Source organism: Lutra lutra, chromosome 15, assembly GCF_902655055.1.
Source record: "Lutra lutra chromosome 15, mLutLut1.2, whole genome shotgun sequence".
NCBI lineage: Eukaryota > Metazoa > Chordata > Mammalia > Carnivora > Mustelidae > Lutra > Lutra lutra.
Window position 1 is genome coordinate 64,050,222 of NC_062292.1, and position 14,556 is coordinate 64,064,777.

The following is a 14,556-nucleotide window of genomic DNA, read 5'->3' on the forward strand; positions in this document are numbered from 1 at the left end:
GATATGCCTCTCGTGCCTGAATAACTCCATGCCTGTCTCTAAAGTTTGCTCAGGCCTCTGACTTCCCAAGGCCGAACTGTGCCAATGCCATATGCCAGGAGTACAAGACTAAGTTCAGAAATGTGAGGTGGGAAGTTCACGTACGCATATGCACCAGGCATGTGGATGAACCCCAGGGTGGGGAAAGGGCCAACTCTGTAGGTTGCTCTGCAGGTTGGGAGCCAACTACATTGTCATATTGTCAGGAACTCCATAAAGTCAGAGAATTTTAAACTCAAACCTTGTCTCCCAGATTTTCATGAAGTTATGTTTGTCAAGATAAGAGAATGACATATTTTATTTAATAGCTTGGTAGCTGGATTTATAACTTTCAAGTACTAAGACAAGTAGCATCTAGGCCTCAATTTGCAGAATTCTGCAAGTGCTTAGGGGGGCAACTGACCAGTATATTTACAACTTGGTTAAAAATTGCATTTCACCAGTACTTTTATATTTCACAATCTCACATTTTGAGTATGACATCTTTTCTATCACCCTAAACAGTGAACTCAAACCTAGAGTACAGAGTTGAAAGCTCAGATTTTGGAATAAGCCAAATCTTGATTCTAATCTAGGTTCAACCATTTGCCATCAATAGAACTTTGATGAAGTGGCTTAATCTTTCTAAGCCTCAGTTTCCCCGGTAAAATGGGAATAATAGGATCTATCCCTATTATTGGATTGCAGGATTAGATAAAACACATTAAATGGGGATACCTGGGTGGCTCAGTGGGTTAAAGCCTCTACCTTCGGCTCAGGTCATGATCCCAGAGTCCTGGGATGGATCCCCGCATCGGGCTCTCTGCTCAGAGGGGAAACTGCTTCCTCCTCTCTCTCTGCCTGCCTCTCGGCCTACTTGTGATCTCTGTCTGTCAAATAAATAAATAAAATCTTTTAAAAAAAAACACATTAAATGCACAGTGACTAGCACATGGTAAATTCTCAATAAATTGCAGCTATTTTTTTTTAATTTTTCTTTATTTATTTGATGGAGAGAGGGATCACAAGTAGGCAGAGAGGCAGGCAGAGAGGGAGAGAGGGAGAAGCAGGCTTCCCGCTGAGCAGAGAGCCCAATGTGGGGCTCGATTCCAGGACCCTGGGATCATGACCTGAGCCAAAGGCAGAGGCTTAACCCACTGAGCCACTCAGGTGCCCCAAATTGCAGCTATTTTAAGGAACCATGTTGAATGCTACTAGCTAGGTACTGTTTTACGTTCTGTACCTGCATTGTATCATTAAAATCCCCACAACTGCCTGGACTGGATATAATTATTATATCCCTTTTATACAAGTGTTTTATTTAAGGCTTATATAAATGACTTTTAAAACAACCCTACCAGAAGGGTGGAGCAGTAGGACATACATTACTCCCATTTCATGAAGGAGATGCCTGACCCTCAGCTTGCAGAAGACCTTCCAGGCAGCTAGAGACAGGTGGGGCCGGAAGGATCAGAGCCCAGGCAGATTTGTACTTCAGTACTATCTTAACTGCACCTGAAACACCACCTATGAAACAAAGTTCATATCACTCTTTTGGACAGATGTGTAAACCCATTTCTTGTAAATTGATGTTCTTAAATATTAAAAAGGGTTCCACTTGTTTGTTTTTTAAGATTTTGTTTCTTCTTCATAATGGATTTTCTATCTACCATTTCTATTTACTATTTACCAAGTAAAATATTAATGGAGTTTAAATTGGGAATTGTTACTTAGTGGATGTTTCACAAAATTTCAAAATTTACGTAAAGAAAAGTCAATTTCCCCAAACTCGTTTTCCACTGTCAAATACCAATTATCTTTCAAAAAAGGAATCTTGTCAGAGTACCTGGGTGGTTCCGTCAGTTAAGGATCTGCCTTTGGCTCAGGTCATGATCCCAGGGTCCTGGGATTGAGCCCACATGGGGCTCCCTGCTCAGCAGAGTCTGCTTCTCCCTCTACCCTTCACCACCCCCGCCCCCCACGTGCCTGTGCACACGTGCATGCTGGGTGCACTCTCTCTCAAATAAACAAAAATCTTTAAAAAAAAAAAAAAGTACCCTCTCTCCCAGCCAGAATATAAATTGTTAAGACAGGTTTTGGGGTGCCTGGATGGCTTAGTCAGTTAAGTGTCTGCCTTTGGCTCAGGTTGTGATCCCAGGGTCGTGGGATCAAGTCCCCCTTGGGCTCCCTGATCCTTCATCGGCCTCTGCCTCTCTGTCTCTCATGAATAAATGAATAAAATCTTTAAAAAGAGAGGGGTTTTATCTAGTTTGTTCACTGCATCACCTAGAATCTGCACATAATAGGTGCTCAGTAAATACTGAATTGAGAATTGCAAATTCAGATAAAATCTATGTAATTTTCTGGGTTAGATGCTAGCGTAGATAGCCATACAAAACTCTCGCTACTCAGTTCTGCACCTACAAAAGGCACAATTCACATGGTTCAGCCTAATTGTTTTTAAAAAGCTTGTAGAGTACATTATGAAGCAAAGTGAACAGATATTACAAAAGCTAAGAAAAAAATGGAGAAATTTTTTCTCATAAGAAAAATCATTTTAAGTTACCAAAGGCTTCAGGCCCTATGCTAAGATGTTCTCAAGAATCACCTAGAAGACTCCCAACATTTCAAAAATAAACTAGGTAGGGCGCCTGGGTGTCTCAGTTGGTTAATCTCAGGTCATGATCTTAGGGTCATGAGATCCTTCTGGGGAACTGGGCTCTGGGACCTGTGCCCCAGTGCAGAGCTTGCTTTGATTCTCTCCCTCTCCCTCTGCCCCTCCCCACCTCCCCAGTGGCTCTGGCACTCTCCCTCTGTAAAAATAAATAAATAAATAAATAAAATTTAGGTATTTTTTAAGAGGTTCATTTTCACTTTTTCCATTTAAAACTACTCCCATTTTGGTGTTATAGACATATTCACATGTAAATATGCAAAGTGGCTTAAGAACATGGACTATATTTCTCTTTACTAGCTAATTCTGATTTCATGTAAATGTTCAAATATCTAATTAGGTCCAATTCTAATTATTAGTAGTGAGTAAAATAAACTCCAGTTTCCAGAGAGATGTTAAAAAGCTAATATGGACACAGTACCTTTTCCAATTCTCCAACCTATCAGGCTAAAAAAGTAATTGATATATAGTTATTCCACATGTATTTTCCTTATCATTAGAAACATACCTAACATTAATACATTTTTAAGTAGATTACTTCAAAATGTATCTTAAACATGCTTTTCTAAAAATTTAAATAATTGGGATTCCTAAAGATTAACAGGAAAAGCTTATTTTAGTCAAGGTTTTACTAATAGCCTTTCCTTCTACACTTCCAAGAAAAATCCAGACATATGTAGATTTACTAATGTCCCTTAAAGAGAAATAGTTTTGAATTATGTCCAAACAAATCTGCTTTACATTTCTAGAAATAAAAATCTATTTAAACATGATAATTTCCAATTTTTATAAATAATTTTGTCTATCCAGACCTTAATATCACATAACTAAACACTCCAAAAATCAGAACTCTTGAAAATAAATGAAACAAAGAACATGGGTTATAGAAAATTTTAATATCAAATAAAGTACAATTTACATGATTAAAAGTTTTGATTTGCAAATAAAGTATTCTGCTTAAATAGTGTAGGAGACTAACAAATAACAGAGCACAGTTTCCATGTCACATCAAATGAAATGCTGATGGCCTATAAACTAGACAATCTGCCACAAATGATAGTAAGCGAGGGAAGCAGGTATCAGCAAATTTCTTTCCAAGCTATCAAAAATGTCACAAGTTCATGTTTTTCTTGTTTGTGATCCCAAAACTGGCAGCATCTTCATTTCATCCACTCTATTCTTATGTATTTGAAAAGCAGGTGTTATCCATCGACCACATGAGCACTGTTCACCGTACCAATTGAAAGAACCCAACTTGGCATTGCATTTGGGGCAAAGAAGCTGAAATAAAGGAACTGTGTTACTTCATTCACTCACTTCTATCTAAGACAAATAATTATTACTGGCAATAGAAGATATAAAAACAGGTAAGACACAGTTGGTTAAGCGCCGTACTCTTGATTCGGGCTCAGGTCAGGATCTCAGGGTCCTGAAATCAAGCCCCACCTTGGGCTCCGTACTCAGCAGGGAGTCTGCATCTCTCCTCCCTTTTCTCTGCCCCTCCCCCTTTCTCCTTAATAACACAAACAAATGAAACAAAATAAAAACCAGGTTAAGACATGGCTCCTAGCTTCCAGGAGTTTATGATCGAATCAGCAAGGTAAAATGCAATGGCAATTTATCAAAACAGATAGTGGACTATGATAATTGTGTAAGAAGCATGTTGTATCCTGGGAGTCTGGAGAAAGACCAGATAATTCGGTCTTTATGCCCCAGTATGAGGGCAGAAAGCTTGAGATAGGATTTCAGGAAGTGGCATGTGTGCCTTTTAAATCAATCTGCAGTTTAATATTTCAAACTAAGATCATCATGACTAAGGAACAGGAAAGTATGTGAGGAATCTCATGTCAATATTAGTGTTGAGATTGACAGCAGGTAGGTTAGGCCTCAGATTCACGGCTTTTTAACGACTAAGCCACCCAGGCATCCCTGATTCACAGCTTTTTAAAAACAAACTGATACTCCAGTAAAATAGATTAATTTAAAAAAAAAACCTTTAGGACGTCAATTATATTTTATGTATTTAGAGTATTATTTTTTAAATTTAGCTTGTTATTTTGTGCATGACATGAGTCAGGGAGTCTTATTTTTAATCTTAAATGATACAAGCTCTGGACATAAAACTCAGAAACCAAATTTGATTACAGAAGTATCTTGAATTTTTTTTTTAAAGATTTTATTTATTTATTTCACAGACAGAGATCACAAGTAGGCAGAGAGGCAGGCAGAGAGAGAGGGAGAAGCAGGCTCCCTGCCGAGCAGAGAGCCGGAGCAGAGAGCCAGATGCGGGACTCGATCCCAGGACTCTGGGATCATGACCTGAGCCCAAGGCAGAGGTTTTAACCCACTGAGTCACCCAGGTGCCCCAGTATCTTAAATTTCAATATGACAAAATATACCATAAACCTGAGATAAGCGACAGGAGAAAATATTTGCAATATATTATAAGAATCATTAACATCTAAACTATATAAAGAGCTCCTATAAATCAATAAGAAAAAGGCAAAATCCATAGAAAAATGGACCAAGGATGTAAAGAAAATGTACAGAAAAGCTGTAAATAGCTGATAAGTATATAACAATATTGGTCCTCAGTAGTAGTCATGGAAATTCAAATGATGACATTTTAAGATGAATATTTTTCATCTCTCAGATTGACAAAACGTTACCAGTTTTATAATATCCACTATGCCAAGAATATCGGAAAATGGGTACATGCAATCAATGCTAGTGAAAAGCCAAGTTGTATAAGCATTTTTATTGTCAGGGTGGAATATTAGCAATATTTAAGACGTACACACTCCACAAGCCAGGGATTCCACTTTCAGGTCTACAGGAAAATTCAAATAAGTGTACAGAGAAGTATGCACAAATGTGATATAGTATCTTCCACAAAAATGCCTCCATATTATATGTTTTCTAGGCTAATTAAGAGCAGTGAGCCAAAAGCACAAGCCACAGGAGAAAAAAAGAAAGAAAAAGCCAAACAGATAAAGTGGATTTCAAAATTAAAACCCCAACTGGAAGAGATTATGCTGAGTGAAATAAGTCAAGCAGAGAGAGTCAATTATCATATGGTTTCACTTATTTGTGGAGCATAACAAATAGCATGGAGGACAAGGGGAGATGGAGAGGAGAAGGGAGTTGAGGGAAATTGGAAGGGGAGGTGAACCATGAGAGACTATGGACTCTGAAAAACGATCTGAGAATTTTGAAGGGGTGGGGGGTGGGAGGTTGGGGGCACCAGGTGGTGGGTATTGTAGAGGGCACGGATTGCATGGAGCACTGGGTGTGGTGCAAAAAATAATGAATACTGTTATGCTGAAAAAAATAAAATAATTAAAAAAAAAAAAAAAAAAAAAAAAATTAAAACCCCAGTGCTGCAAATCATACCACCACGAGCGGGAAGTGATGGCAACGGGTCTAGCGCTTATTTTGGGAATGGTGAAAACAATGCTGTTGCAAAAATTCTGTGAATATTCTAAAAACACTGAACTGTATACTTTAAATGGGCAAATTATACAGTAAGTGGCTTATATCTCAATAAGCAGAATTGTCTGAAAACATGGGTTTGAATATAAGGTATCTCTTTCTAAGCAAGATACTAACATAAACTAAGTTTCTTCACATATAAAACATGACTATGTATGTTTTACCTATTTGTATAGTTATTGTAGTCTTCAAATGAAATATAGTGAGTTTCATAAAATTTTCATTATACAAACTTTTATACAAACCATAAACCTTTATAATCACTAATTATATCTTAAATTATATTAATATATATAATAATATAATAGATTATATTAATTAGATTAGATTAATTATATCTTAGATTAAGAATATCTTTAAATTAAGTAAACCTAAAGAAGAAATGTGGCCATCTCAGAATACTCTCATGAGCTGCATTCTTAAGAATAAATAAGAAATGAAAATGAATCTCTTAGCAAACATACTGAACTGAAATATCAGGGAAAAGAGAGGAAACAAAAGAGAAAAAGAAAGAGAAGAAGGAAAGAAACTTTAAATGTAATCTTAAAATCTTCGACTTGCCCTACTTGTTACCAAATTTGATTTTGTTAAATACATTCTAATCAGCTTACGTTAAGTCTTCTATTTGAAAAAATATAAATAGCCTTAAAAGGAATTCACATAGACCAATAGTTCTCAACCAAACATGGTTCACTACTTTAGATAGGCTGGATTTTTATTTAATTTATTTGATAGATTCTTATCTGCACTAGAAAGATATAATCTTCATAAGAAAATACTTATGATGGATTGAAACACCAGTTAAAATATGGTTGAGAGGGCAAGAAACAACAAAATATAGATGATACAATGAAACTGCAGAAAATGTGTTCTCACCTGGCCATCCATCACGCCCAACAAAGAAGATTCCATCCACTGTACAGGTTCAATGAAATATGATGTACACTGAGCCTGACCCCCAGCGGTGAGCGTGAAAGATGGCGTCACTCTCTTGTGGGCAAAGGCTATGGGACCACTTCCTTCATTATGATCCAAAATGCTAGAACTTCGAAATAAAGATCGCCTGCAACCCCCAAACAAACAAAAACATTAATGACCTCCAAAAGGATGAAGAAACAGATGAATTGTGCAGCGTTTCTTAGCAAAATAAAAAAGGATTATGCTACTTTAATTTTCAATAACCTCTCCAAATAACCTGATTTACTTTCACTCTTAAGAATTTATATTCTTGGGTTTTTTTTAAGATTTTATTCATTTGACAGAGAGAGAGATCACAAGTAGGCAGAGAGGCAGGCAAAGAGAGAGGGGGAAGCAGGCTCCCTGATGAGCAGAGAGCCTGATCCCAGGACCCTGGGATCTTGACCTGGGTTGAAGGCAGAGGATTAACCCACTGAGCCACCCAAGCGCCCCAAAATTTATATTCTTAAAAGTAGTTTTGAATTTGAAATTTTTATAATATTCAATTGAACAATTTCTTCCTACAGATTTTAAGAAAATGAAACTTTTAGTACATTTCAGCTCCTGATATAAGATAAAATCTCCAGAGGACAGAAAATATTTTACCTGCACTTTCTACATTTGTAGAGAATGCCGTCTTTCAATCCTTGTGAAATGGTGGTTGGGTCAACAGCAAAGAGTTCTTGAGGTAAGTTCTGTAATTCTACATGAGATAATTAAAATTTATCTATTTGTTGCAATCAGCTCTGCATTTTCAGACAAAATTCAGCTAATGTCAAATTGAGGCAAGAAATGCTAACCTCAGAAATTAAAAAAAAATAAAAATAAAAAAATAAAAATCTCCAGCGTTGAGAAATCAGGGTGAGGTCAGAGAGCATTGTGAAGAAGCCCTTGGGTTCTGAGCACAGACTGCCTGAGTTCAAATCCCAGCCCACCACTTACAAACCATGTGACCTTGAACAAGTTACTTCTTGGTAAACCACCGTTTCAGAAGGAAGTAATAGCACCTGTCTCAAGGGATGACTGGAAAAGTAAGATAACACACTGGAAGCCTTTAGCATCAGAGTAAAGAGCATCTAAAAAGGGCCCAATAAGTACTAGTAATTATTACTTACCTGGATACTTTTCCGTAACCTTTTGTAAACGATATTGCTTATAAATTGCACTAGAAGTATCTACTTCATATCCCATTGCCTGGTATAATTTCAGTTGCCACTCAAATCCCTCATTCATCCTATAAGGACAAATATAAAGCTAAGTTTTCTTTAAATGGATAAAATCACTTCTAAAAACCAGAATTATTTCTTTAACAAAGAACTCACTTAGCCTCTGGTTTGATGGTCTGGAGATTTTCATAGGCTTTTTCAAAGGTAAACTGGTCAGTCTTCATCATAAAAGCAGTAATCACAGCCACACTACGACTAATTCCTGCATGACTGAAAAAGAGACCTTTAAAATAAAATAGCAAACAGCAGCAATTAAAAAAAAAAAAAAAAGCCCAGCTTCCCATAAATGGTAAAGTTCAGGTCCACTTCACGTCTGCTCCTTCTACCCAAATAAAAACCCTTTGCCTCTGAAATGAATGACTCCTTTATTTATTTCCTCAATCTTTTTGAATTCTGAACCACGTAAATGTATTACCTTTTCAAAAATAATTACACTAATTAAAAAAATTTTATAATGGCTTTGGAAAAAAATCCAAAGCTCCCCTCTCTTGGCATTAAGGGGCCCAAAAATCTGGTCCCAGGCTTCTTTCCATTTTACCACTAGCTTATGTCCTGTATGTAAATATTTAAAACAAGTGCTGGCACGCAGTAAAAGGGCTGATTCAATAAATTTTAAACTCCAATAATTTACACTCCAATGCAACTAAAGAGGATTACTAAGAATTCCCAAATACCTATCAAGATTTTCTTTTACGCATTGCTATAACTTACTCCATCTCTCCCCTGGACATGGCTTAGGGCTCTGCATGTCCTAACCAATTCTTCTCTCCCCATTTCCCTTCCACCAACCATTCTCTGCCCCAAACAAAAACATTGAAAATAATCTGCCTTTGCGGTGAAGTGTGAATAACCTTAATCTTTGTTAATATCTTTTACTGCACGACTGGCATCCTAATCTGCATTATAATCATCTGGGTAGGTGCCTGAAAAGCTTTCGACTCTTTTTAGGTCCAGGGACTTTGCCACCTAAAAAAAAAAAACGAAAAAACAACTAAAAAAACTAAAAAGCAACTCGGGGTTGGGAGGGGCGGGGGCTGCAGAATGAATCAACAACGCAAGCATGAATGAAAGCAAGCACGCCCTCGGGGGCCTGCCACCTGCCCCTCCTCTCTCTCAGACACTCTCCAGCCGCGGAACGGTGGTCTGACAGCCCCTTCGTCCTCCCCTACGGTCCTCGGAGGAAGGGGTGGCGGCGGCATGCTGGAAGCAAAGCCGGGGGGCTGCCCCACATGCGCGCCACTCACCAGTGCACCAACACGGCGCGGCCCTCGGCGCGGGCCTGGCTGATGAACGCCACGCACCGGTCCAGATGGCTGAGTAGGTCAGTCTCGGGCTTGTCCAGCGCCCACACGAAGAGGCTCCGTAGACCCTCCATCCCAGCCCCCGACCTGAAGTCGGGCTCCTCCGAATCCACCGTCAGCACGGCCGTGATGCCCGCCTGCCTCAGGTGGTCCGGCTCCGCCACGGCCGCGGCTCCACCCAGGTACAGGCCTGGCCGTACCTCCAGCATCTGCCCGGCGGAGCTGGCGCAGCTCTGACCATGCACCTGCCGCTCGCAGCCATGGTTCCCTCCCTGAGCCTCCAACATGGCGGCCGCCGAGGCCGAGGGGCAGGGGCCCTACCATCGAGTACTCAGACAGCTGGCTAGAACGCCCTTCCTCTGACTCGAGCCGGCCTGAGATGCGCAGGGCTCCCTCGGAGGACCACGGAGACTGTAGGAATGTGTACTACCTGGGGGAGCCTTTAAACCCGTGTCTGGGCCCCAGCTCTTGCAACTCGGTGGTAGAGGATAAACCCCAAATACAGGGTTTTCCAGGCTTATAGTGCCGAGGCTTTACAGAAAGGGACAACAAGAGTATCTGTACTCAAATTTGAAATGATGTCCCACCAACTGAATCAGCGGTATGCATTTGGGGTAAAACACTTAAAAAAAAAAAAAGCAAACAAACATTTATGAAGCCATTTGCTTGTATTTCTTCTCTTGTGACTATTTTTTTCTTTTTTTCTCTCTTTGTCCAGTTTTTTTTTTATTATTGGTATGTGAATCCCTTTCTTATTGATGCATACTGTCCTATATACTTTGAAAATAGTAATCCCATGTTTTCGTATGCCCATACCCTCCAACCAACGACCGCCAGGAACCCACTTCACTTTCTTATCATTTGCATGTTCACTGAAGTAGCATTTTTAATTTCCTTCAAGAACTTTTCCTTTGCATTCACATTTTTAGCTAATTGTTTGGTACAAAAGGCCTAATTTTCAGCCTATTTTGGCTTTTGACATGCCTCCCCCACTAAACTTAATCATTTCTAGCTTCTGCCTTAAAGTGAGAGATGTGTGAGTCTTTCTTTCACTTGAACATTTAGAGACCATTGTAGGATGATTAATTGGCTTGCTTTCAGTATTATTGTGTCTCAGGGATAGGGAGGCTCATGGAGAGGAAGAGGGATTGGGGGAATGACTGGTCTGTGAAGCAGGGAGAACATGCATAACATTTATGAAATTTGTCATCTTTTATAGGTGTGATTTGTGGCACCCCAAAAACAATTAAAATAGTAATATCAAAGATCACTGATCGGAGATCACTATAACAAATATAATAGTAATAAAAATTTTGAAATGTGGGGAGAATTGCCAAAATGTGACAGAGATGTGAAGTGAACAAATGCTAAATGCTGTTGGGAAAACAATGCCAATACACTTGCTCAATGCAGGGTTGACAACGACCTTCAATTTGTTTAAAAACTACTTGTTAAGCACAATATCACAGGTATGCCTGTGTAGGATCTGGGCTTATATTGGGTGATTTTGGACAGAGTTCAAGGAAGCAGGGCTTTGCTCTGGATTGGATGCTGTCAGGAAGTGGTGGTGATTCTATGACTGGGTACCTCAGTGTATTTTCCCTACAGACACAAGGACCAATGGAACAGGATATAGAGCCCAGAAATAGACCCTCACATATATGCTTAAATGACCTTCAACAAGGTTGCCAGTGGGAAAATGGGGGAAACTAGCCTCTTCAAATGGTGCTGGGAAAACTGTATATGTACGTGTAAAAGAATGGAGTGTGATCCTTACCTTAAACAATGTACTAAATTAATTCAAAATTGATTAAGGACCTAAACGTAAGACTATAAAACCTAGGGCACCTGGGTGGTTCAGTCGGTTGAGCATCTGACTCTTGACTTTGGCTCAGGTCATGATCTCAGGGTCATAGATTGAGACCAGCATTAGGCTCCACACTCAGCGCGGAGTTGGCTTGTCCCTCTCCCTCCGCTCCTCCCTCTGGTGGCGCTTTCTCTCTCAAATAAATAAATAAAAATCTTTAGGGGCACCTGCATCGCTCAGTCGGGTAAGCGTCTGCCTTTGGTTCGGGTCATGGTCCCCTGCTTCTCCCTCTCCCTCGGCCTGCTGCTCCCCCTGCTTGTGCACTCGCTCTCTGTCAAATAAATCAATAAAATCTTTTTTAAAAGATCTTAAAAAAAAAGACTACAAAACTCCTAGAAGAAACTTAGAAATAAATCTTCATGACAAGATTATGTCAAAATTTAAAATTTCTGCACATCAAAGGAAATAATCAAAAGAGCAAAAGGGCTACCAATGGAATGGGAGAAAATAATTGCCAATCATATATCTGATAAGAAATTAATGTCCAAAAAATACAAAGAACTCTAGAAGAGTGATAATCAGCATCATAGCTGAATAAGATGTTCCTCTTCCCATGTTCCCCCACCCCCAACAACAAGTTAACATCCATCCACAGGCAAAAGGGCCTTGGTGGGAGCTGTGAAATCCTGTACCATATGCCAAGGGACCTGGGAGGAGTCTTGCACTCCTGTATGTGAGGTAATAGGCACATGGACCTTGGTCTTAGCTACAGACCCTATGGTGGCCTGTGAACCATCTTCCCTCTTGGCTCTGGTCAGGGACCCTGCAGAAAACACTGACTTAGATAATCAACAGGGATTGGAGAGCCTTTGTGGAAACCCAGGTTTCCAGCAGAGACGTCCTAGCAGATAGTTGGAACAAAAAAGTATGTTTGGAGGCATCAGAGAGGGTAAGATTGACTTTCCTCACATCACTCCTCCCGCAAGGCAGCACAACTGAGGGCCAAGAGAGGTCTCCTGGGCCTGAGCCTTATCCTGGGGTTTGGGGTGGGGGAACATGGGGGATGGAGGGAAGAGATTAAAAGAACCACACACAGGACTCTCAGAGGACACCAAAGGGACATAGGTCCTACTAAGTAATTCAGCAGGTTCCATCAAGAAGCCAGCCCAGGAGCTGCTTAAGAGACCTTGCCGCTGGACCCCCTTGTCTGCCCATGGGCACCCCTAGTGCTCTGTGCACCTCACCCCCACACTCACCTCCACCCTGTGGCCAACTCCTCGTGGGTGCTCCCAATGGCAGCGGCAAGAGTGTTTTGGCAAGTGTCTGGAGAGCATGCGCAGAGAGCCAGCCTGAATCTGCAAGACAGGAAGAGACCACAAAGTTGAACTTTAGTGCCACTTTTGGGAAAAAGAAGGGAAGCTGTCAGCATTTGGCCTAGTATGTTGCCGCATCTGAGAAGGTACTCAGGCGTAAGATATCTGCCTCAAGAGGGAGCAAGCATGGAGTAGGTGTATCCATAGAAGATTTGAAGAAACCTCAGAATCTCTAGGGGGGCTGATGGAAGGCATCTTCCATCAGAATAGGGGTGACTATTACTTCAAATGCAAAGGTAACAATGCAAAATTTCAGGGAACATGAAAAGTCAAAGAAATGGTACCACTAAAGGATCAAAATAGTCTTCCAATAAACAACCCCAAAGACACGGAGATCTTTAATTTATCTGATAAAAAATCCGAAACAGCTGTTTAAGGAAACTCAGGGAGCTACAAGAAAAGAAATAAGGACAACTCAATGAAATCAAGAAAGCAATACAAAATGAGAAGTTTAACAAAGAAATAGAAACCATTAAAAAGAACCAATCAGAAATTCTGGAGCTGAGGAACACATTTAATGAAATACAAAAATGCAGTAGAGAATATCAGTATCAGAATGGATCAAGCAGAAGAGAGAACCTGTCAGTTAGAAGACAGGAATTTTAAGGGCACCTGGGTGATTCTGTTGGATAAACGTCTGCCTTCAGTTCAGATCATGATCCCAGGGTCCCGGAATTGAGCCCTGCATGGGGCTCCCTACTCAGCAGGGGAGTCTGCTTCTCCCTTTCTCTCTCCTGCCACTCATGTGCGCTCCCTCTCTCTCTCTCTCTCCCTCTCTCTCTCTCTCACTTTCTCTCAAATAAATAAATAATACTAAAATCTTTTTTAAAAGAAAAAGAAAAAACAACAGAAGAAGAAGACAGGAATTTTGGAATTATCCAATCAGAGGAGAACAAAGGAAAAAGAATGAGAAAGACTGAAGAAAGCCTACTTGATCTACGGAATACTAGCAAAGGAAATAATTTGCAAGTTATTGGAGTTCCAGAAAGAGAAGAGAGGGAGAAGGAAGTACACAGCTTATTTAAGGAAGTAATGGTTAAGAACTTGCAAATCTGGGGAGAAATTTGGATATCCAAATTCATGCCGCTCATAGATTACCAAACAAACTTAAAGAGATCCTGTCCAAGACACATTATAATAACATTGTGAGAAATCAAAGACAAAGAGAAAATCTTAAAAGCAGCAAGAGAATAGAAGCTTGTAACTTATAAGGGAATCCTCATAAGGCTATCAGCAGATTTCTCAGTAGGAACCTTACAAGCCAGGAGAGAAAGGGATGATCTATGCAAAGTGTTGAAGGAAAGAAAAAACTGCCAAGGAAGAACACTCTATCTGGCAAAAGTTGTCCCTCACAAATAAAGGACAGGTAAAGACTTTCCCAGAAAAACAAAAGCTGAAGGAAACCACTAGACCTGCCTTTGCTGAAAGAAACTCTTCAAGCTGAAACCAAAAGATGCTATTTAATAACATGAAAATATGCAACGCATTGTTAAAGGTACGTATATAGTCAGGTTGAGAATAATACAGTGATATGGTGGTGTGGAAGCCGCTCAACTCTAGTATAAAGGCAAAGGATGAGGATATTATAAGTAACTAGAGCTATATTTTGTTAATACACAATATAAAAAGAGATTGGGTGCCTGGCTGGCTCAGTCTGTTGAGCATCCGACTCAGTTGAGTGTTTCAACTCAGGTCATGATCTCGGGGT

At 40.0% G+C, this 14,556-nt stretch overlaps 1 protein-coding gene across 1 annotated transcript; it reads right to left on the reverse strand.

The window, feature by feature from the left end:
• Positions 1–3,572: 3,572 nt before the first annotated feature.
• Positions 3,573–9,981, reverse strand: DUSP12 (dual specificity phosphatase 12). Its single transcript, XM_047704870.1, has 6 exons — positions 9,612–9,981; positions 8,464–8,577; positions 8,257–8,375; positions 7,748–7,844; positions 7,061–7,247; positions 3,573–3,973 (listed from the first exon to the last, which is right to left on the reverse strand). Exons 1-6 carry the CDS (start codon positions 9,953–9,955, stop codon positions 3,812–3,814), a joined length of 1,023 nt encoding a protein of 340 aa, XP_047560826.1. The 5' UTR covers positions 9,956–9,981; the 3' UTR covers positions 3,573–3,811.
• Positions 9,982–14,556: the final 4,575 nt, after the last annotated feature.

Coding starts and splice junctions, on each gene's coding strand:
- DUSP12 (XM_047704870.1), bottom strand. CDS start 9,955: ATGTTGGAGGCTCAGGGAGGGAACCATGGCTGCGAGCGGCAGGTGCAT. Junction 8,376..8,463: donor ACCATCAAACCAGAGGCTAA/GTGAGTTCTTTG, acceptor TTGTCCTTATAG/GATGAATGAGGGATTTGAGT. Junction 7,248..7,747: donor TACAAATGTAGAAAGTGCAG/GTAAAATATTTT, acceptor TGGGGGTTGCAG/GCGATCTTTATTTCGAAGTT.